The sequence below is a fragment of the Carcharhinus amblyrhynchos genome, chromosome 6 (assembly GCF_965287045.1).
Source record: "Carcharhinus amblyrhynchos chromosome 6, sCarAmb.v2.hapA, whole genome shotgun sequence".
NCBI classification, from domain to species: Eukaryota; Metazoa; Chordata; class Chondrichthyes; order Carcharhiniformes; family Carcharhinidae; genus Carcharhinus; species Carcharhinus amblyrhynchos.
In genome coordinates, this window is record NC_137329.1 from 47,854,887 (window position 1) to 47,880,103 (window position 25,217).

General features: G+C 42.4%; 1 protein-coding gene across 1 annotated transcript in view; it reads right to left on the reverse strand.

Moving 5' to 3' along the window:
* The window catches only part of LOC145344060 (anoctamin-9-like), a 188,680-nt gene that overhangs the window by 100,795 nt on the left and 62,668 nt on the right, over window positions 1-25,217 (reverse strand). The window contains exons 13-15 of the mRNA XM_080190832.1: window positions 20,467-20,527; window positions 19,428-19,510; window positions 8,404-8,508 (exon numbers count right to left, since the gene is read on the reverse strand). Coding sequence (XP_080046958.1) covers window positions 8,404-8,508; window positions 19,428-19,510; window positions 20,467-20,527 — 249 coding nt within the window. The remainder of the gene's footprint in view (window positions 1-8,403; window positions 8,509-19,427; window positions 19,511-20,466; window positions 20,528-25,217) is intronic.

The window sequence follows — 25,217 nt, forward strand, 5'->3', positions numbered from 1 at the left end:
AGGTATTTGATTGGTTTAAAGGGGAAAACCAAAACACTCATACAGCTAGCACAGGCAGAGACAGTAACAGGAAAATGGAGTGAATAAATCTAATAACTAAGATAGTTAAAAACCAAAATAAATAGTAAAATCCACTAACAGGGTGACACGTACACAACATAATACTTATAGTTGATACATATTGAATAAAGACAGACAATAAAGGACAGGAGGAGGAGGTATATACAACATTGATATAGTTAGCACATTAAATAGAAATACCAAGGATATATGTTGGTCTAGAAATATAATTACATTGTGCCTGCTTTCAGATGCTAAATTGATTAGAAGTCTCCAATATGCTGGAAAGGAAAAGCATTCATTTTGATCCAGAAATGTGTCCTCCACAATATTAGATCAGATTTCTCCATAGGTGCGCAGAGTATACAATTCAAAACAATTAAAATATAGATAAAGGGCCCGGACTTGTGGTATTTTGGTAAGTCCCAGTGACTAATATGTTTCATAAAACTCATCTAACAACTTACAGCGTGAACCACAAGCAATATGCATGCTCAAACAATACTTCTATTGTCTGGACCATGCCAGAAGAGCTTTGCAGCACAACTATGAGTTGCCATTTTGAAGAATCAGCCCTTGCAATGCCCATTGCACTCATCATTTCCCAGTGCAAGCTAAACAGCTTTCTTTAGAACCTTGAACTCTTGGTTTGCTCCTGCATCCATCTGCAACAGAGCTAGTGTGTTGGCTCATTCACTAACAAGGTGGCATTTGTAATTCCAATCCTCCTGCTCCGGTTCTTGGAAATTTGTGTTCAGTGATTTATCATTTAAGAGGCCTAGCTCACCAACTTTAAAACCAGCTTCCCCCCAGTGATAATAGGCTGAGAGCAGTGTTAATTGCCCGGGAGTGGATCTTCTGCCTCTAAGGCAAAGAAAATCCAGCCCTCGAGAGCTGCCAGTCAATCAGTTTGGCAGGGAGGCCTGATAGTTCTTGAGGGCCAGAGGAAGTAGTGGCCACTGCTAGAATTACACACAATCCTGAGAAGGAAGGAAGGCATCTGTTGGATTTAAAATAAAGTCCGCGGATTCTGTTCAGGGAAAGATCAGGGAACTTGGCAAGAGATATGGCAGGGTCTTGGGGGGGAGGGGGGTTTGGGCTTTAGAGGCTAGAATGAGAAGGGCATAAATAGATTGGTTAGTTTCATCTGTGTGTGTGTGTGTGTGTGTGTGTGTGTGTGTGTGTGTGTGCCCCCAATTGGCTATCCCAAAGGAGTTTTGTGCCTTTCCTTGCTAGCCTGAGCTGCTAAACTTGCAGGACAGCCAACTTTCTTCTGACTTTCCCTGCCGCATGTATTATTATGGCAGTAGCAGAATGAGGTCCTCAGTGGCCATCAATTGGGCGGTGGATGCTATAAAATTCACTCCATGGTGGGTATCTGAATGCTCCTGAGGATCGCCTTCAGGTGACACTGTGGGCCTGATTTTACCATTTTCATTCTAAGTGCTGAATCTGAGCTTAATTCGGATCCGACTTAGAAATTTGCTTTCAGGTGCCCCATACACACTCAGCCTGAAAAAATCGCGGGTCCAATTTGGGGTTGGGGCTTATCAGGCCCGAAACAATCGGAGCTCTGAACTGCGTATGTGCAGTTAGAAAAAAATTTGAAAAAGCACGCCCATGTCAGATCGCTCCTGGGCTGCAGAAAGCGGAGAAAGTGGCCCGGGAGCGAAAAGTGGGAGCGATGGTCACCTCAAATATCACTGTCCCCCTTATCCACACGCTCCCGCTACCCAGACCAATCGTGACTTCCTACTCCCCTCCCCCACACCGATCGTCCTCAGAGTGGCAGCGGGCCCCCCGCCCCCCCTACCAGAGATCCATCTGCCCCCCCACCCCCCGCTGCCTCCACCAGTGAGTGATCGGGCTTTCCCCCCCCTCCAGAGAATGGTCTGGCAATACTCACCCCCGCTCCACACAGAATGGTCTGGCCTCACAACCCCCACCTCCCCAGAGAATGGTCTGGCCTCACTGACCAACACCCCCCCCCCCCCCCCCCAGGAATGATCTGGCCTCAATTACTCTCCCCCCCGAGAATGGTGTGGCCTCACAACTCCCCCCACCACCCTCCTCAGAGAACAATCTGACCTCACTCACACCACACCCCCCCCCTCAGAGAACGATCTGGCCTCACTCACCACCCCCCCACCCCCCAGAGGAACATGTGACCTGCCTCCTCCTCCCTCCCCACCATACAACGATTGCCTACCCCCCGACCGCCATCACCAGACAATAATTGGCCCTCCCATCCCCCCATCACCACACAATGATCAGCAGTTCCCCTCCCCCTGCCACCACCACCAGACAATGATGTGGCCTCACTCTCCTGCCCCCCCAACCAGAGAATGACGTGTCTTGCCTCCCTCCTTCCACTCACCACCAGGCAATGATCAGCCCTCACACCCCTACCACCAGACAATGATTTGGCCTCACTCCCCTCCCCCACCTGCAACCAGAGAATAATCTGACTCCACCCCCAGCTCCACTGATCTGAGTCAGAGCCATTGGAAGCACTGAACTCACTCTTCAGCAGCTGGAGTGCCTGATTCAGACTTTTATTCAGCAGGTTCATTTTGGTGCGATTCCGGATCAGCTAACGCGGCGGTAAAGGGGGAAATGCTGATAAAGTTGGGCAGGCAGTTCATTAATTCAACTGGAATACGTGCAAGTGCATTTAAATTGCCATTGTGCCCATTTTGGGCACGATTCGGATTGCAGCCATTCTCGGGTTTTGGTAAAGTGGCCATCTGTACAGACGTAGGCGCGGATCACGTTAATGGCCTCAAACCTGACTTTACCACGTTTTTGTGACAGTCTCGTGAGATAGTTAGAGAATGTGCAAGTCACGGCCGAAGTGCTGTTAGACGGTGCATCAGATGTGGGAGTAAGGTTTGTAATAGTAGTGAATGCACAACCAGGCGTGTAGAGAAGTGTGGTGCAGTGATTGTAGGACAATAAACAGAACGAGGGACCACAATATTTTGAGTAGTGAGGCTGGAATAGTTGGAGTAGCAAACAGAGAGTAAGAATGCAACATTGGCCTGAACGTTGCATTTATTGACTGTGGAACTATCAGAATTCGTCAACATTACATTACAACTGCGAAACTGACAGTGACAGCTACTTTTCGTGCTTGAACATGTGCAGTTAAATGCCAAACTCCAGAAGTTGCTGTCGCTGATTCCCACAGGGGGTGCCGTTGATGTGCCCAAAACAGCAATCTTTTGGAAATCACTGAACTTTTAAAAAGACCATTATAAGATATGGACATCAATGGCTGGGCCAGCTGTTATTGCCCATTCCTAATACCCTTGGGCTGAGTGTATTTCAGAAGACAGTTAAGAGTCCTGGCTGTGGATTTGGAAACACATGTAGGCCATAGAATCCCTACAGTGCAGAAGGAGGCCATTCAGCCCTTCAAGCCTGCTCCATCTCCAACAGAGCATCTTACCCTCTATCCTCGTAACCCCATGTATTTACCTATAATGCTCCTAACCTACACATCATCGGACATTAAGGGGCAATTTAGCATGACTAATCAACCTAACCTGCACATCTCTGGACTGTGGGAGGAAACTGCAGCACCTGGAGGAAACCCACGCATACATGGGGAGAATATGCAAAGTCCACGCAGACATTCACCCAAGGCTGGAATAAAACTCACGTCCCCGGCTCTGTGACTCAGCAGTGCTAACCACTGTGCCACCAAACCAGGTAAGGAGATCAGATTTCCTTCCCTAAAGGATATGAGTGACCAGATGGTTTTTTTATGACAATCAACAATGGTTTGATGATCATCATTAGAATTTTAATTCCATATTTTTTATTGAATTCAAACTGTGATGGTGGGATTTGAACCTGGTCCCCAGGGCATTATCCTGGATTTCTGTCCAGTAACAGTATGACCTCACCACTACCTCTCCAATTTGAATGTGAACTCTTTTTACACTATAATACCATTGTAAAAACATTAGAAATATTAAGTAAAATACTCTAGATGCTGGAAGTTTGAGATAAAAATAAAAATTGCTGGAAGTACACAGCATAAAAGGCAGCATCAGTGGAGACAGAACAGTGTTAAGATTTCGGTTTGATGACTTTTGATTAGAACTGTCAGAAGTGAGATTTAAGCAAGAAAGGGAGGAAGAGTTGGAAAAGGAACAAATGTTCTGTGTTATTGTGGAAGATAGAATAGACTAAATGTGGAAGATAGAATAGACTTAATGATTGGTAGTACAAGGTCAGAGGAAGTGGTAATGGGACAAATGTCTAAATCAATGGGGACAAAGTGGAAAGGTACGAGAGCTTCAAGTTTTTAGGTGTCCAGATCACCAACAACCTGTTCTGGTACCTTATTCCCTGGAGCGTAGAAGAATGAGGGGAGATTTGGTAGAGGTGTATAAGATTTTGATGGGTATAGATAGAATGAATGCAAGCAGGCTTTTTCCACTGAGGCTAGGAGAGAAAAAAACCAGAGGGCATGGGTTAAGGGTGAAAGGAGAAAAGTTTAAAGGGAATATTAGGGGGGGCTTCTTCTTGCAGAGAGTGGTGGGAGCGTGGAATGAGCTGCCAGGTAAAGTGGTAAATGCAGTGTCACTTTTAACATTTAAGAAAAACTTGGATGGGTTCATGGATGAGAGGGATGTGGAGGGATACGGTTCAAGTGCAGGTCAGTGGGACTGGGCAAAAAATGGTTCGGCACGGACAAGAAGGGCCAAGAGGCCTGTTTCTTAGCTGTAATTTCCTATGGTACTCCCCCCATGCCAACAATATAGTTAAGAAAGCCCACTAATGCCTCTACTTTCTCTGAAGACTGAGGAAATTTGGCATATCAGCTACGAGTCTCACCAACTTTTACTGATACACCATAGAAAGCACTCTTTCTGGTTGTATCACAGCTTGGTATGGCTCCTGCTCCACCCAAGACCGCAAGGAACTATAAAAGGTTGTGAATGCAGTCCTATCCATCACGCAAACCAGCCTCTCATCCATTGACTCTGTCTACACTTCCTGCTGCCTCAGCAAAGCAGCCAGCATAATTAAGGACCCCTTGCATCCTGGGTATTCTCTCTTCCATTTTCTACTTTCGGGAAAAAGATACAAAAGCCTGACGTCATGTACCAACCAACTGAAGAACAGCTTCTTCCCTGTTGCCATCAGACTTTTGAATGGATCTATCTTGCATTAAGTTGATCTTTTTCTACAACCTACAACTGTAACACTACATTTTGCACCCTCTCATTTCTTTCTCTATGAACGGTATATTTTGTCTGTATAGCACGCAAGAAACAATACTTTTCGCTGTATGTTAATACATGTGACAATAATAAATCAAATCAAATCAAAAATCAAAGTGAAGACAGGTGAAGAAACAGAAGTTGTATCTAAAGAAGGCATAAATGGAAGTATGAAGAACATTTTGAGAGCAAAAACTCAGAGTAAAATAAATTAAAACCAAAGCCTATGAAGAAAAATGCAACAAAATCAGGGCTAACGTTACAGAGAGAAATTGTTGAACTCTGTGTTATGTCCTGCAAGTTACAAGGTGCCTAACTGAAAGATGGGGTGGCCTGGTGGTACAATAGTTAGCACTGCTGTCTCACAGTGCCAGAGACCTGGATTCGATTCCTGGCTTGGGTCACTGTTTATGTGAAGTCTCCCCATGTCTGCATGAGTTTTCTCCAGGTGCCCCTTAGTGTTGGGGAGGCTAGCTAGGGTAAACACATGGGGTTATGGGGATAGGGCCTGGTGAGATTGTGGTCAGTGCAGACTTGATAGGCCGAATGGCTTCCTTCTGCACCATAGGATTCTATGGGGTGTGCCTCTAACTTGCAAAGGGCTTCAATGAAACGTTGCAGGAGGCTGAGGTCAAGGAGGACAATGATCTGTGTCTTAACTACAGAAGTAGTTACAGCAAAGACTGTAGAGACAGCCGTCTTGAGGAAAAAGTCATGGGAAAATCATTTGGAATATCTGCAGCACCAAGCTGGCAGAGTGTCAAAAAGGACTGGGGACAAACTGATGTGGCAATGGTAAGTGGACAGCAAAATGTCCATAAATGATTGAGAAGGGTTTTGCCATCACAGGAGAAGAGCACTGATTGTCATCCAGTTCTTTCCCCATAAAAGAAATTAATTACTCACCTGAATGATTTTGATTCATAATTGCCCCTCTGTACGTCTTACTGCATTCAACGTACCTCTTCTTATAATTTAAAAGATTTTGATGGAACAGGTAGAGGCAGTATTTTCACTTTTGGGAAAAGAAGCTTGAAAAATAAAATTTCTCACTGAATTCCTACAGTGAAGAAGGAGGCCTTTCAGCCATTAAGTCTGCACTGACTCTCTGAAAGAGCACTATATCAAGATCCAACCTTGCACTATCTCTGCAACCTCACACATTTACCATGGCTAATCCACCTAACCTACACAAAAAAAGAACTCAGGGAATTCTGTAGAAGAACCATTGTCTCTAAAGTGGTGAAAATACAGAATTTACTGCTACAGGGAATGGTTGAGGTGAATAGAGCACACACTTTTATTGGAAAACTAGAAGAGGATATGTGCTATATATTCTATGTAGCTATCTTCATTCCTTTTAAACTTGATAGTACATACGCGTTTTCTTGCCCATCAATAATGATTCCCCAGGATCTTTTTCAATGTTAAGCAAAAAAGCTGACAATGGATGATGCTGGTGCAAATCTAAATAGAAAAAAAAGAGCACCAGACCAAGAAAAGGGTTCACAGATGCAGTGGTGGACGCATAACAGATCAAGTTGGACAAATATGGTGAGGCCATGTTTCCACAGGGATGCAGGCAACTGTCAAGGAAACATCATTGAAGGGTTTGAGATTGGATGATAAGGGAAGTCAATGTCTAAAATCTGGCTAAGAGTATTGATATCAACACTGAAATATCACCAACTAAACCACAGCCTCTCATGCTTTTTTATCTTAGTAGTTCACAGGATTTGGGGATCTGTGAACACAGCATTTTATTTTATTTATTCGTTCATGAGATGCGAGCAACCCTGGCTAGACCAGTTTTTATTGCCCATCCCTAATTGCCCCTGAAAATGTGGAGGTGAGCAATACAACTGGGTGGTTTACGACTGAATGGCTCACTAAGCCACTGCAGAAGGCAGCTGAGAGTCGACCACACTGCTTTAGGTCTGGAGTCACTAGAAGTTAGACTGGATAAAGACAAGACTCCTTCCCATAGGACATTAGTGAAGCAGATGTATTTTTCAAAAAACCCAGTAGTATAATAGTCCCCAAAGTACTACCCTGGATCCCTGGATTATTAGTCCAGTGACAATACCACTATGTCACCATCTCTTCCAACAATACTTAAGAAGCTTGACACCATTATGAACAAGGCAGCCTACTTAATTGACACCCCATCCACCAACTTTAACATTCACTCTCTCCACCTGTGGTAGAGGTATGTACAATCAGCAAGGTGCACAACAGCATCTTACCAAGGTCCTTCCACAGTATTTTCCAAACTTGCAACTTCTACCACCTAGGAGGACCATGGCAACAGATACACAAAAATACCACCATCTTCAAGTTCCTCTGCAAGCCACACACCATACTGACTTGGAAGCATATCATAGTTCCTTCACTGTTGCTGTCCCAAATTCCTGGAACCCCCTTCCTAACAGTACTGTCGGAATCCCTACAACACATAAACAGCAGCTCAAGAAGACGACTCACCACTACCATCTCAAGGGCAATTAGGGATGGGCAATAAATACTGGTCTAGCCAGGGTTGCTCGCATGTCATGAATGAATAAAATAAAATGCTGTGTCAGCTGCACAGGACATGGTCAATGGTACATCCCACACTCATAGGACACCTCTGGTAAAGGAAGAGGCCATCTGGCCCATGGAGTCTGCACTGAATCTCTGAAAGAGCATCTTACCCAGGCCCACTCTCCCGCCCTAACCTGCGCATTTAACATGACTAATCCACCTAACCTATACATCTTCAGACACTAAGGAGCAAATTAGCATGGCCAAACCACCTAACCTGCACATCTTTGAACTGTGGGAAGAAGCTGGAGAACTCAGAAGTACCCATGCAAACATGGGGCAAACTTGCAAATTCCACACAGTCACCCATATCCGGAATCACCCCAGGTCCCTGGCTCTGTGAGGTAGCAGTGTTAACCACCGTAACATCATGCTTCCCATGATAGCCCTGGATAACACTCATTCACAAATTAATTTTGTACTGTTTGAGAACAAATGTTTGCCATTTTTGGATGTAGGGATTGAGCACAATTTTGATTGACACTGTATATTTATCTACCACACATACCATAGATTCACTTACCAGAGCACCTCCAAGCAAGAGGACTATTGTGGTTCGCAGATACGAATGTTGATATTTTGCTGGTGGTTCATCAGGGGTGTATATTAAACCAACAGCAAGTTCCTCCTGATACATAAAATAAATAACTTGAGTGGATTTTTCTCAAAGCCCATAATAATGATTAATTAACTTCAGACCTGCATTGTTAAGTGAATATGAAATCTATTTTTTGTAGATGTGTATGCATATTTATTGTATAACTGTCCCTCTTTACCCATAAGCTAATCAAGGAATAGCTTGTGTAGCCAGATTCACAGAATTGTACCAATCAGTCAATATTCAAACCTCCTCTGTCAACATCCTGAAGGGAGACGTATCAGAAGCAATGACACATTGATTTAAGATTATGGAGTGAATATCAGAGCAAATATAGGGAAGGAATACCTTTTGTTGGATTCCACATATCAGCCTCCATCAGCTGATGAAACTGTAATCCTCCATATTGAACATACTCGGAAGGAGTCTGGAGAGTACGCTTCTGTAAAGATAGGCACTGACAAAATTCTATGACACCTCCCACAACATTCTGGCAGTAAATACAAGCACGATTGAGGTGCTGGCATCACTAATGTAGCCACTGAGGTTGGGACTGAACTGTCACTTTAATCTGAAGATTACATACTCCACAGGGAAGAAGACCTAGACTTGAGACATCTTTTGGGGGAACCAAAGTTTCACATCTGAGTGACATGAACACTGTTCATCATAGAAAGTAGCCATAGGCAAGGAGGCAATTGTGGGATTTTATTTACAATGCTGAACATTAAGTACAAGAGATTAACACTCAGGCTCAGGTATGCAACTGCTGCTTCTTACCTTTCCTAACCTTGCTACTACATCTTGATGCTTCCCTGACATCCACAACAGAAATGGAGGCAACCTGCTGACTGCTGTACTATCTGTGATGACATTGGCAGATGTCTTCTGGAGTGCCAAGACCTAGCAGGCCAAGGCCTGCTTCTGGGGTCCTGCTATGTGGCAGTAGCATCCTCCTCAACCTATACAACTGAGGCTGTTGGACATGAGCAAGAGAGGATTCAGATAATCTGGATACTCCCTGAGTCTCCTGGGTGCTTGGCCCCAGGGTGTTCACCTACTGATTCTCCTCCCTATTTGGGTACCCAACAGTCCCTGGCTGATTCCTTGAGGTGAAAGGGTAGCTGGAATGAAATTGAGCTTAAGAGGGTGCAGAGAAGGTTTACCTGGATGTGCCTGTTCTGAAGTGTTTTAGGTGTGAGGAGAGAAACATAGAAGATAGGAGCAGCAGGAGACTATTTGGCTCTTTGAGTCTGCTCCCCCATTCATTACAATCATAGCTGATCATCCAATTCAATAGCCTAACCTTCTTTCTCCCCATAACCTTGATTCCATTCGCCACAAGTACTATATCCAGCCACCTCTTGAATACATTCAATGTTTTGGCATCAACTATTTCCTGTGATAATGAATTCCACAGGCTCACTACTCTTTGGGTGAAGAAATGTCTCCTCACCTCTGTCCTAAATGGTCTACCCTGAATCCTCAGACTGTGACCCCTGTTTCTGGACTCCCCCACCATCGGGAATATCCTCCCTGCGTCTACCCTGTCTAGACCTGTTAAAATTTTATAAGTCTCTATGAGATCCCTTCTCATTCATCTGAGCTTCAGCGAAAACAGTCCTAACCTAGTCAATCACTCCTCATACATCAGTTCCGCCACCCCCAGAATCAGCCGGGTAAACTTATGCTACACTCCCTTGAGAGCAAGAACATCCTTCTGCAGAAAGAGACCAAAACTGGACACAATACTCTAGGTGCAGCCTCACCAAGGCCCTGTATAACTGCAACAACACATCCCTGCTCCTGTACTCTCAACCTCTCACAATGAAGGCAGACATGCCAATTGCCTCCTTCACTGACTGTTACACCTGTGTGCTTAACTTCAGTGACTGGTGCACAAGGGCACCTAGGTCCCGCTGCACACTCCCCTCTCCCAATTTATAGCCATTCAGGTAATAATCTGCCTTCTTGTTTTTGCTTCCAAAGTGAATAACCTCACATTTATCCAAATTATACTGCATCTGCCACTGATTTGCCCACTCACCAAACCTATAAAGCTCATTCTGAAGGATCCGTGCATCTGCCTCACAATTCACCCTCATATCCAACTTGGTATCACTTGCAAACTTTGAGATGTTACATTTTGTTCTTTCACCCAAATCATTAATATATATTGTGAATAGCTGGGGTCCCAGCACCAATCCCTGTGGCACCCCACTAACTACTGGCTGCCAATTTGAAAAGCACCCATTAGTTCCTATTCTTTGTTTCCTCTCCGCCAAGAGGTTGGATAAACTTGGAGTGTTTTCACTGAAAAGACAGAGGCTGAGGGGTGACCTGATAGGGATCTACAAAATTCTGGGAGATTCTTAACCAAGCCCTGCAGCAACTCACAGAAAAGCCTTCAGTTTTTGTGGCCCCAGATGTGCAAACCATCTATGCAATTTCCAAAGATCTTTTTGTCTACCAGATTCTTCTTCCCAGGAGTTAACAAGACTTCCATGAATTCTTGGAGAAATTTCTGGCTTCCTTAATAACAGGCAATAATGACCTGATCTAGTAAAATGTAGATCCACAGTCTCCCAAACTTTATTACTCTGTCATTTATCATGTCTATTGCCATTTGTGCTTTCTTTATTGAAGGCCTGTTTAACAGATGTACGTCACTAGAAACAACATCTGCACTAATGAAAAGGCTGATCCCAGCTGTTCTGCAAAGGAAGACTACCCTTTTGGAGGACAATAGCATGGTGTCTTCTCCTGAAGCATGTAGAACTTTCATACTCCTTGACCTTCTATTGATCTGCCTCACCAAGTGACTCCAGATTGCATTTAAACCTATCCACCCCACACATGTGAAAATGCTACTGCATCATTAAATGGATCAGTCATCAAAATACTCTGATTTCAAATTTTCAGTAACTAATACAATTTTTTCATGGCAGAACCCCTCATATTTTCAGTCTTGGAGCAATACCCTGGGTATCACCAGAACAATGCCCCGGGTCTCTGGATTACTAGTCCAACATAATACCACTACACCAATATCTATGCATATTACTGATGTCCAATTACTAATGTGCAGTTAGCGTGACTCTCCAATAACCCATTATTAAAGGAATAACATTACCTCCAAATAAACAATGACAATTAGTTATGGACCATAAATGCTAGCCCAACCAGTGGAGTCTACATCCCATGAATGAATAATAAAAATCAATCAACAACTGAACATCCAGAAGTACGGTGGTAGAGAATTCAAAAATATTCCAAGTAACTTCAGCTTATCTCAGTCCTAATTAATTGACTGATTATCTCAAATCTACCCAGCAGTACTCTCCTTGCATCCTCCCCTCTCTATATTCCATAGCCAGCCGAAACAACTTTACAAATCTTTCAATCCCCTTCATAACTGTTTATTTCAATGAAACCACCTCATATTTTCCCTAATCTTGAGGTAAATGTAGCCCAATATATTTCACCTCTGTTGAGGTGAAATATATTGGGCTACATTTACCTCTGATCACGGTAAACTGTTATGGTGACACTATGGTAATAATCCCCCAAAAGACAAATATATAATTGCTTCAAAAGTTTTTTTTTAAATGACCAAAAGTGCACGCAATACTCCAGGTGTCATCACTGAAGTTAGATAAGATTTTGTCAAAGCCTTTGCAATAAACGTTGTCATGAACATCCATGTTTAGACTTTCCAGTACATTTAAAGGGATCAGTTGCACCTTTGATTCTTTTACCAATCATTTTGCCTCAACCCTTGCATTCAATCCTCACTGTTGGCCATAAGTTTTCTGCCCAGGAACAATGATTTGGAATAAATCAAATGGGCCAGGGGAACACCTTTCGGATCACTGATCCAGTAAGCCAACAGGCCTTGCTCTGATTGGCCTATTTCATTGTGATTATTTCTGAAATTGGTTGATTGCTCTTTTTGAACTGGTTGGGCCAAATGGCTAGTTTCTGAACTGTATATCTTGTGTAATAATATGCAATAACTTTGACCTCCCAATTAATGGGCCACAACAGGCCGTAAGACAAGTGACTAGTGGGTTATTTGCCAAGGCAATGCATGTCAATGTTGCTTGCAGTGACATCAATCTGAATAACTGTGCTCCCATTTGTGTCTCTCCACAGGCATCATTAGCTACACACAAGTGGTGACCTGCATATCCCAGATCACTGTAAGAAGTCTGACAACACCAGGTTTAAGTTCAACCGATTTATTTGATAGTAAACTCACAAGTTTTTGAGGTTAAACTCTTCGCCAGGTGAATCACCTGACGAAGAGTTTAACCTCGAAAGCTTGTGAGTTTACTATCAAATAAATCGGTTGGACTTAAACCTGGTGTTTTCAGACTTCTTACAGTGTTTACCCCAGTCCAACGTCGGCATCTCCACATTATGACTATCCCAGATCAACCAGGAGTCTTGGTGAACCTCATGGATTTCCAATCCAAGATAACATTGATATGCAATAATAAAAAGCTAATTCTATAGGTATGCACAAGATTCTCAACGAGTGTTATGCTTCTTTTGGCTTGGTACATACTTGGCCAATCACTTTGCACCTACCAGGAGACAAGGGATACCGTATTACAAACTTGGTTGATATTATCCATCAGAAACCTGACCAATGAAGATCAACCATGCTACAATGAATGTTACATGTCCAGCAGATATATAAAAGAATAATTTAATAACATACTGAAGATTTCAAATGATTTCAGGTGCCTGGACAGTTCTGGTTGGTGCCCTTCAGAATACACCAGCCATGTACTCCAGAATTATAGTGTGTTGCGCTCTGCACAACATTGCACTGCGATGAGGTTCCGACTGGTAAGATGAGAAAGGCTAGCGCATAGATTGTCTAAGATCAATTCCAAGGAGGAAAGAGAAAGAACATGATGAGGGAAATGCAACACCCATTTCCCACATTGTGACTTGGCTCCCTTATTAATTCAAAGTTCATTTAGGTTGCACCAATGAACAGATATCAGAATCATATGCAATGCATATTTTTGAATGTCTCTGACATAAAGTAGTCTTGCAAACACTCAACCACCCCTTATAAATCCACTGGTATTTGTTGATTTATGGTTTTCTCATTAATCAAGTCAAAAGATAACTTTGTCATCCAAAAAATTAAGGTGGAAATGTGGTACAAACAAATAAAATTTATGCGCTTCTTTGAAGTAACTATAATTTTCTAAGTCAACATTTTCTCACACAAACATATTGTGCAACTATAAAACTTCACTCTTCCTTTTCTTATACTCCTACATGGTGCAATCCTTTCAGTATCAGAAGAGGTAAAGATGATTGCTCAGATAATTGCTCTGACCATTGGAATGTGCTTTGGGTCATAGAAGGTTACAGTGTGGAAACAGGCCCTTCAGCCCAACTTGTCCAGGCTGCCCAGTTTTTACCTCTAAGCTAGTCCCAATTGCCTTCATTTGGCCCATATCCCTCTATGCCTGTCTTACCCATGTAACTGTCTAAATGTTTTTTAAAAAAGAAAATTGTACTCGTCTCTATACTACCTCTGGCAGCTTGTTCCAATCACTCACACCCTGAGTGAAAAAAATGCCCCTCTGGATCTTTTTGTATCTCTTCTCTCTCACCTTACATCTAATGCCCTATAGTTTTAGACTCCCCTACGTTTGGGAAAAGATGTTGACTATCTAGCTGATCTATGCCCTTCATAATTTTATAGATCTTGATAAGATCACCCCTAAGCCTCCTATGTTTCAGGGAAAAAAGTCCCAGTTTATCCAGCCTCAAGTCCTGATAGCATCATAGTAAACCTTTTCTGCACGGTTTCTTGTTTAATATTATTCTTTTTATAATAAGGTGACTAGAACTGTACACAGTATTCCAAATGTGGTCTTACTAATGTCTTGTACAACTTCGACAAGTCATCCCAACTGTTGTATTCAATGTTCTGACTAATAAAACAAAGCATGCTCAATGCCTTCTTCACCATCCTGTCTATCTGTGACTCCATTTCCAAAGAGCTATGAAGCTGTACCCCTAGATCTCTTTGTTCTATAGCTCTCCCCAACACCTTACTAGTAGGTCCTGCCCTGATTCTATCTAGCAAAAATGCATCACCTCACATTTATCTAAACTAAATTCCAACTGCCAATCATCAGCCCACTGGCCCAATTGATCAAGATCCCCTTGCAATCCGAGATAACCTTCTTCACTGATCACAATGCCACCAATCTTGATGTCATCTGCAAACTTACTAACTATGCATTCTAAATTCTCATCTAAATCATTAATATAAATAACAAACAACAGTGGACCCAGCACTGATCCCTGAGGCACACCACTGGTCACAGACCTCCAATTTGAAAAACAACCCTCTACAACCACCTCTGTATCTTGTCATCAAGCTAATTTTGTATCCAATTGGCTACCTCACCCTGGATCCCATGAGATTTAAGCTTAGGCACCAACCTACCATGTGGTACCTTGTCAAAGACCTTGCTAAAGTCCATGGAGACAACATCGACTGCACTGTCCTCATCTACCATCTTGGTTACCCTTTAAAAAACCCAATCAAATTCGTGAACATGATTTTCCACTCACAAAGCCATGCTGACTATCCCTAATCAGTCCTTGCCTCTCTAGCTGTCTGTAGATCCTACCTCTCAGAGTACCTTTTAACAACTTACCTTTTACAGATGTAAGGCTCACCTAACATCTGTAGGCCTGTAATTCCCAGGCTTTTCCCTGCAGCCCTTCTTAAACAATGGCATAATATTAAGGCACCTCACCTGTAGCTGTCAATGACTCAAATATCTCTGCTAGAGGACACACAATTTCCTCCCTAGCCTTCCACAATGTCCTAGGATACATTTCATCAGGTCCAGGGGATTTATCTACTTTGATACACATTAAGACAATCAGCACTCCTTCCCTGTAATATGTATGTGCCTCAGGACATCACTATTTATTTCCCCAAGCTCCCTAACATCCATGTCTTTCTGAACAGTAAATACCGATGAGATATGTTCATTTAGAATTTCACTCATCTCTTGTGGATCCTCACTTAGATGACCCTGTTGATCCTTAAGAGGCCCTACTCTCTCCCAAGTTACTCTTTTCCCCTTTATGTATTCGTATTTAGATTCTCCTTTGCCTTATTTGTGAAAGCAATTTCATGTCCCCTTTTTGCCCTTCTGAATTCTCTCTTAACTCTACTCTGACAACCTCTATACTCTTCAAGGGATCCACTTGATCCCAGCTGCCTATGCATGCCATATGCCTCCTTCTTCTTCTTGACCAGGGCCTCAATATCTGAATTCACCCAGGGTTTTCAACTTCTATCAGCCTTGTCCTTCACTCAAAATAATGTGCTTATTCTGAACCCTGAATTAACACACTTTTGAAAACCTCCCACTTACCAGCTGTCCCATTGCTTGCCAATAGACTCCTTCAATCAACTTTTTAAAGTTCTTGTCTAATCAAAATTGGCCTTGTCCTAATTTAGAATTTTAACTTTAGGGCCAGACTTATCATTCTCCATAGCTAACTTAAAATTAATATAATTATGGTCACTGGTCCCAAAGTGAATCCTCACCAACACTTCTGTCGCCTGCTCTTCCTTATTTCCCAAGAGGTGGTCAAGTTTTGTTCTCTCTCTAGTCGGCCCATCTACATACTAAATGAGAAATTCCTCCTGAATAGATTCAACAAATTTCCCTCCATGCTTCTAGTGCTATGGCTATCCCAGTTAATGTTGAAAAAGTTAAAGTCTTCTACTATTACCATCCTATTTTCCTTGCAGCTATCCCCTTACATATTTTCTCCTCAATTTCCCATTCACTATTTGGAGGTCTGTAGTACAATCCTATCAAAGAGATCTCTGCCTTCTTATTTTTCTATACATATAGATTCAGTGGGCGAATCCTCAAATATATTCCCTCTTCATACTGATTCTGTGATTTTCAAGTTTGCTGATGACATCACCATAGTGGGACAGATTTCAAACAATGATGAGACACAGTACAGGAATGAGATAAAGAATCTGGTGAACTGGTGCAACAACAATAATCTCTCTCAATGTTAACAAAATGAGGGAGATTGTCATTGACTTCAGGAACCAAAGAGGAGAATATGCCCCTGTCTACATCATTAATGGGGATAAGTAGAAAGGATGAAGAGCTTCAATTTTTTAGGTGTTCAGATCACCAACAACCTGTCCTGGTGCCCCCCCACCACCTCCCACACCCCCCCCCCCCACACACCACCCCCCCCCCCCCCCACCCCCCCCGTGCCGACACTACAGTTACGAAAGCCCACCAACTCCTGTACTTTCTCAGAAGTCTAAGGAAATTTAGCATGTCAGCTACGACACGCATCAGCTTTGACAGATGCAGCATTGAGAGCATTCTCTCTGGTTGTATCACAGCTTGATATGGCTCCTGCTCTGCCCAAGAAACTACAAAAGATAGTGAATGTACCCCAATCCATCAAGAAAACTAGCCTCCCATTCCGCACAATTAAGGACCCCACGCATGCCGGGCATTCTCTTTTCCACCTTCTTCCGTTGGAAAAAAGATACAAAAGTCTGACGTCGCATACCAACCAACTCAAGAACAGCTTCTTCCCTGCTGCCAAGAGACTTATGAATGGACGTAACTTGCATTAAGTTGATCTTTCTCTACATCCAAGCATGATTGTAACACTACATTCTACAATCTCTCGTTTTCTTCTCAATCAACAGTATGCTTTGTCTGTGTACAGCACAAGAAACAATACTTTTCACTGTGTGCCAATACATGTCACAATAATAAATCAAATTAAATGTTCTCCCTAATCAAAAACGCAACTCCTCCTCCTCTCTTACCTCCTGTACAATCTTTCCTATAGCATCTGTATCTTGGAACATTGAGCTGCCATCCTGCCCCTCCTTAGCTATGTTTCAGCAATAGCTATAATATCCCAGTCCTATGTACACATGTATGTACCCTGAGTTCATCTGCCTGGTCCATTAGGACTCTTGCATTGACTTCAATGCCTTCTGACTTTTTGGATTTCTGTCCAGCCACATCTATGTATCTATCAAAACACGACATCAGGTACTAATTTGAGTTGGATGGGAGAGGTGGTGTTGGAAGGAAAGGGAGAAGAATTACAAGTGCTTCGAGTGGACTTCCACGTCCCCTTGTCCCACCCATTGCCCCTCGCGTGGGCCGGCCAATGCTGAAAGCACAAAGGTATAATTCAATGCAAGTCAAGGTGAAGGTCCTCCTACTTAGGATGGCAAATATGTTGGCATCCAGAGTGTCTGGGCATGGTCAAGGGATGCAGGGATTCATTTGTTATGTCTGATATTCCATGAAACTCTCTGCTCATTCCATGCAAAATGCAATGCTTTGTGGCATCATCCCATTCATGTTTGAGGCAAACTGTCACATTCTCTCTGCAATCGTGATTGTTGTGTTTGGAAGGCCCATGAGTACACATTCACAGAGCTCCTCCATTATTTTTCTTTTCCTCGTCAGTTCCCAAGGTATTGCAGGTACATACTGCTGAACAACGCTTGGAAAGAGCTTTGTGCTACAACATTAACACTTTATAGCTGCGTGCTCTTGTTCACTTGTTAACAATAGGTCACCAGCATAAGCCTAACAGCAAGTAACTGAGCTGCTTTGTTATAACCTTGAGTTGCATGACAATGCAACCTCTGAAGAAGTCATCATCCATAAGGACTATGGATTCCGGCTGCATGCATGAAGGTTTAGTCGATGAAAGAAGATACGTATTAGTACTGAAAATGTTATAATATTGCATGTTATTATGAAGATAATGTTCAATTCGGTGGCGACATCAAGCCCACATGACTGTTATGATATATGGATTACTGATATTTAATTGCATCACTACCTATTGGGAGATCGCCATTTGCTTAGCTCCAATGGTCAGGGTCACCAAAACCTCACTAATCTCCAGCTATCCTCCTCTGCAACCATTAGCTAACGAGTTTTTGATGGCCTACCTCCAGTTCTCCACCTAATGAAAGAGCATATCTATGACTGATTCTAATTCCATGTGTTCACCAAATAAATATACTGCATTTGTAAAGCTGGTAATGAAGGAGTAGAAAATTGCAAAATAATGAAGGTGAGTAATAGTAATGGATAGATAGGTGAAAATATGAGGAATTGTATGGAGAAAGGTGCACTTGCATGTTAAATAGGCATGAGGAGTGACCTAATGGAGTAGGCTTCACAAATCAAAGTGATTGGGACGCACATGGTAGACTACAGGTGAATGTTTAACTGAAGGTTAATGTTTAACTGTACTCACAATTCCTAACTTGCTTCAGTTATTAAAGCACTTTCTGGACTGAATTCAAAAGCATGGCTCAATACTTCTGCTGCTGATTTCTTGGACCACATTCAGCCATGCTTTCTCTTTGGCTGTAGCAGACTTTTTTCTTTCCATTGTTGGGGGAAGTATTTTTCTTCAGCTCCTCACAGTCCACAGAAGCATTTCAAGGCAGGATCATTTAAATGGAGCACAGCATTTGAGCATCCTGAATCCATTGTCACAGTTTTTAGTTTTTTGTTTTGGACCAAAGCTTTGTATTGACCCTTTGTATTGAATCTTTGAATCTTTGTATTGAATCTTTGTATTGACCCTTTAAATACTTCAGTTCCAACCATATCATGTGGGTCCTCGCAATCAACAGCAAACCCAGAAATAAAATTATTTAAGTTAGCTGTGTTTGATATCACTGACAGGCAAATTTACTTCAGCATCATCTATGTGATATTGAACATTCAATCACCCACCTAAAACACTTCTCCAAATTAATTTCAGAGTCATAAGCAATATAGCAATCATGTTTTCAAACACTGGTTTAATGTTAATGCACTTTAGCCATCTGTGGATAAATCAGCTAAAGTGATTACCTCATCTTCATCCCAGTCGAACAAATCCCAATTGCTGACAACCTTCATTCGGGCTCGTTTCCACAGCTCCAGAAACACAGTGGCTACAGTTTGAGAGAGAAATAATCGCTGAGGGTTGCCAATATTTCAGTCTTCAATGAAAAAGAATATTATTGTGCAAACAAACAAATTTACACTTATATACAAATAGACATAATTTTGTGGTATGGATTAAATCCCCATATAGATAGACTTGGAACAGATTATAACAAGCCATACTTATTATAGAAAAAAAATCAGAACAATCCCACTCTGCACTGAGTTCATTTACCTTAGCTGTGGTAGTATTTGGAATTGGACAGTTGGCTTGAAAGGGAAGGAAAGACAAACATTATGATTTTGCTCAATGTCTCCATGTCCTTCCCTCTTCTGAAGAGTGTGAATACATGATGGCTAGGTAAAAACTGATTTCAAGCTTACAGTGATTAGTTTCTTCAACAGCTCTTCACAAACCCAAGACCTCCATCATTTAGAAGGAGAAGGCAGCAGGTGCATGAGAATGACGTCACTTCCAAGCTCCCCATAAAAGCACATAGCCCTAAATTGGACATGTATCACGGACACTGAGCTAAAATTATGGAAGTTCCTAGCTAACACCATTGTGGGAGTATTTTTATCACATGGACTAAAGCAGTTCAAGAAAAAAGGGCATTTAGGAATGGGCAATAAATGCCAATCTTGCCAGCAATGCAAACATATCAAGAGCTTAAAAAAATACAGAATTACCAGTTGACACTCACCATTGACACTTAATCACAAAGAATGAATATTACATTGGGCACAAGAAAATTCCTTTAAAGTGAAGGCAAAATATTTTATGCATAAAGTTGTTGTTAAGAAATTTCATAATTTTCCAAATGATAGTAACGCATAAAGGTTCAATACACATTGTTGTTTTCAACTATAATCTTATTGATCATGGATCTCATTTAAACGCAGCATCTAACTTTACCTTTTCAAAAATAATTAATATGTAGTGTTGTACAAGGACAGTACATACCCCAGATTCCCATGAACATAGCAAAGTAAAGTGTTATCTCTTGGTCAAATATCTCTGTAATCTGCATGAAAAGAATTAAAAGAAGTTTGATCATTAGCACTGACCTCTTGTCACAAAATACACAGTGTATTGCTCATTGAATTCTTAACTGTATTAATTGTTAATACAGTTAAGGCACAGTGGCACAGTGGTTAGCACTGCTGCCTCACAGCACCAGGGACCCGGATTCAATTCCAGCCTTGGGTAATTGTCTGTGTGAAGCTTGCACATTCTCTCCGTGTTTGCGTGGGTTTCCCCTGGGTGCTCCGGTTTTCTCCCACAGTCTAAAGATATGCAAGTTAGGTTGATTGGCCATGCTAAAATTGCCACTTAGTGTTAGGGGGATTAGTGAGGTAAATATGTGGTGCTACCTGGGTGGGATTGTGATCAGTGTAGACTCAATGGGCCGAATGGCTTACTTTCATACTGTAGGGATTCTATGTAATTTTATGTTTTTACTTGAGTTTACTGAATTGATAAATGTAAAGCAAATCATATTTTGCTGGCTAATATTGTAAGATTCCACACTCAACCTAGCCATCCATCAATCCCTTAACCACAGAATTGTTCCAATGATGTAAGTATAGTGTCCACCTGATGATGAAATCAAGGTATATTACAGAACATACAAATATGATGACTATAGATCCTCATTGGCTTCAGCATTTCTTCACTTATTCCACTGAAAAAATAATTTTGTACATTTCACCTCTTATGCACCATTGTTGTGCTAAATGCAAATTTCCTTGACCTTTCAGCACAAGAGGTTTTCTTGCTTTACATCATTCTTGCAATTGGTATAATATTACACAGAAATAAAATAGACCAACTGCTATGCAACATTACAGATGATACAAGTAATTAATGAGATTAAATGAGTCATAGGGTGCTACCTTACAACCTTGTCCTGCCCACAGTTCTGCAACACAAGCAAAAAATGGGTGGCACGGTGGCATAGTGGTCAGCACTGCTGCCTCACAGTGCCAAGGACCTGGGTTCAATTCCTGACTGGATAACTGCTTCTGTGGAGGTTGCACATTCCCCCATGTCTGTGTGGATTTCCTCTGGGTGCTCCAGTTCCTCGCATAGTCCAAAGATGTGCGGATTAGGTTGATTGGCCATGCCAAATTGACCCTAGTTTCGGGATAAACATGTGGGGTTACAGGGATAGAATGGAATCACTGTCAGTGCAGGCTCAATGAGCTGAATGGCCTTCTTCTGTACTGTCAGGACTGTACTGTCAGAACATAGAATGAAGCACATTCTATGAAATGTGCCCATTTTCATGCCACTTCCCATCTTACCAGGCACTTTTTCTGGGAATGAACAGGATCACGGCCAAAATGGGCAAGATGTCAATTTGCATATATACATTTCAATATGATCAGTAAGTTTTGCATGCAATTGTCCCCCCTCACTTAATGACCTCATTAGTCAGAGGTCACGCCAGCAAAAATTACAGTTCTATATAAGGTGCAGCAGTGAAGAAGGTGAGCGAGGAGATGAGCAAACAGTGAACATCAACATCCGGGTTGTGGGACAGGGGATTTCAGCCATGGCTATGGTGGAGATGGGGTATTTGCATGGGTGCTGGGGAGGGCTTATGCTGGTAGGGAGGTCCTGCAGCCAGGGGCTGCCGCCAATCTGAAGCACATGCCACGTGAATCGCTGCTGCCCACTGAATGACCCCTCAAGGGCTGTATACACAGTCCCGACCCCACAGATGTCATCATGTTTACTCTGCCATCTGTCTGCTGGAAAGGCTGTGGTTTCTGCTGACATTCCACTCTAAGCTGCACTAACAGTAACAAGCAGCAACTCTTACTCCAAGCAAGAGACCTTAGCACAGCTCCTGCATGGATTTTGCAGTGCTGCCTTCAATGGGAACCCACTTGTACTACGAGAGTGTCCCTTTTCCAACTGGCTGAACTGCAAACAATTCTTGGAAGCCACTGCCAAATGCATGTACCTATGTCTACGTTTCAAAAGTTCCCAATAGCGACCCCTGCCCTGCACAGCCAACCATACACTCTCCATTTGCCCCATGTTGAGGGCACAGTGCCGGTCACCAATCCATTGAGGTGGCAGTAGTACAGGGCTTGGTATCGCCATGCCACCATCCAGACTCCTGGAGATGCAGGTTGCTGGCTGGCATAACCTTATTAACTACAATCACAAGATAAACATCCTGCACATGTCTGCATGCCACCCAGGGAGTGTGCATTTTAGCTCCATCTTCCAGAGCTCTGACATGCCCAGTCGCTTCAAAGACTAGCCCAGGCCACTGAGATGGCTCCTGGGGAAGAAGGGCAACTTGTTGAGAACTTGGCTGATGACACCAGTGCAGAGGCCAGAAACCTGATAAAATGAGGCCTATGCTGCCACTCAATCCATCATCAAGAGGTGTATCGGGCTCCTGAAGATGCAGTTCTGCTGCCTGGACCACTCTGGCATGGACTTCCAGTACAACCTCCTGACTGTCTCCCACATCATGGTGGTCTGCTGTGCACTCCACAACCTGGAGGAGGAAGAGGAGGGCAAACAGGCAGATGCCCCTGAGGAGCAGACTCAAGGAGGCACCAGTGAATGGAGGACAGGTAGTGGCAAGAATCCAGCAGGACAGGGCAGGAGCCCATTCTGGGGCCTTCACCCGGGAGACTCTGGCAACCGTTAGATCTTGCGATTCCCCCCTTCTACCTTTGACCTATACATAAGTAATCAAAGAGTATCAAAACTTCACAAAATATTCAAACTCACAACTTAAACTTAAAGATACTATCCATGACAAGGCGAACTGATCAGATTTGCTGCAGATGGGTTATGTTTTGGTGTCTCCAAATCCTAGATTCAGGGTCTTGCTTCTGCAGCGGTTTATCCTGGGTTATGGCTGCCGATGTCTCTTTGTCTCTCCTTCTTAAAGAGATCCTGCTGGTGCTGGTCATGCTTCCAGTCACGTACTACAAGGACAGGCATTAATTAACCACTGTCTTTTGGTCACAAAAACTGAAGTTGTGCCTTTGTCAGGGAGTCATAATTCTCTCAGAAACATGACACACAGGGATCTGTGTTCAATCATTGTTTTGTTTAAGGCATAGCAACAGCCACTGTCCAATCAATTCCCATATTTGTTCCACATCTGCATATCCTGTTCTTTGCTGCTCCCACAGTCATTAGCCTAATAAAGAGCTGACCCTTTTAACCATCAGGCTTTGTTGGTGGCTTCACTTTGCTGTGTCTTTATGAATACCCATCAGGTTACACGTTCAACAAAAATCATTTCACTGAATAACGAAAATTCAGCAAGAATGATGATCTTGTGGCTTATTTATTAAGTCAAGGATAGCATTAGATTAAAATAAGAGGTTTAATGTTACCAAAGAAGTAGCAAATTTGACATTTGGATGAGTTTTGCAAACTAGCAAAGTGCCACCAAAATGTTGATAAAAAAGTGAAAAACAGAATAGCCAGATTATGAGAGCTTTCATAAGTATGTGAAAAAGAATTGAGTAACTAAATTTAATGTTGATCCCTTGGAAATAGAAACAGTAGAAATTAGTATGGTGAAGTGGCAGAAGGGTTGAACAAATATTTTGTCTGTCTTCACAGTAAAAGACACAATTTCCATATGAGAAATAGACAATAACCTAGGAGTTAAAAGGAGTGACAAAATTAGGGACATTAGCATATCAGTAGAGAGAAATTAAGGAACTAAAATCTGACAAATTCCTGGGACCTGACACTTTACACCCTTGGTTTATTCTACAAAAAAGAGGTAGCTGTAGAGATGGTGAATGTGACAGCCACGGTTTTCCAAAGTTCTTCACATTCAGGAATACTCCCACTAGATTGGAAGTTGACAAATGTTATACAACTTCTCAAGAAATGAGGGAGAGAGAAAGCAATGAACTACAAACCAGTTAACCTCATATCATTTGTTGGGGAAATGCCGGAATTTATTATTAATGAAGTCTTAACAATGCACTTGGAAAAGCGTATTATAGAACAAGACAACATGGTTTTACTCAATGAAAATCCTGTTTGACAAATTTCTTTGAGTTTTTTGAGGATGTAGCCAGTAGAGTTGATAAAGGGAGCCAGGAAATCTATTATACCTGGATTTCCAAAAGCCTCCACAAAAAGTTAGTAGACAAAATAAGGGCTTCTGGAATTAGGGGCATGGGTAGAGTATTGTTCAATATATAATAAACAGGGATTGAGCATAAACAGGGTTTTTTCACATTGGCAGGCAATGAATAGTGGAGTGCTGCAAGGATCAGTGCTGGGGTCTCAGATATTTATAATCTATATTAAATGATTAAGAAGGAGAAACAGAGAGTAATATATCTAAGTTTGCTGATGATGCAAACTAGAAGGAATGCTGTAGAGAGGACACAAGACAGGATGAAAAGCAGTAATGCACAGTGACTACCAGTGGTACCATCTACAAAATGCACTGCTGCAATTCAACAGAGCTCCTGTCAAAGCCATGAAGAACCAAGGCTTGAAAATACCATACCCACAAGTTCCCCTTTAAGCCATACACCATCCTGACTTGGAACAACATTGCCATTCTTTCACTGTTGCTGGGTCAAGTCTTGGGACTCCCTTCCTAAGAGCATAATTGATGTACTGACATGACACAGGTCGTGGCGGTTCAAGAAGGCAGGTCATCAACACCTTCACAAAGGAATTAGGGATTGACAATTAAAATG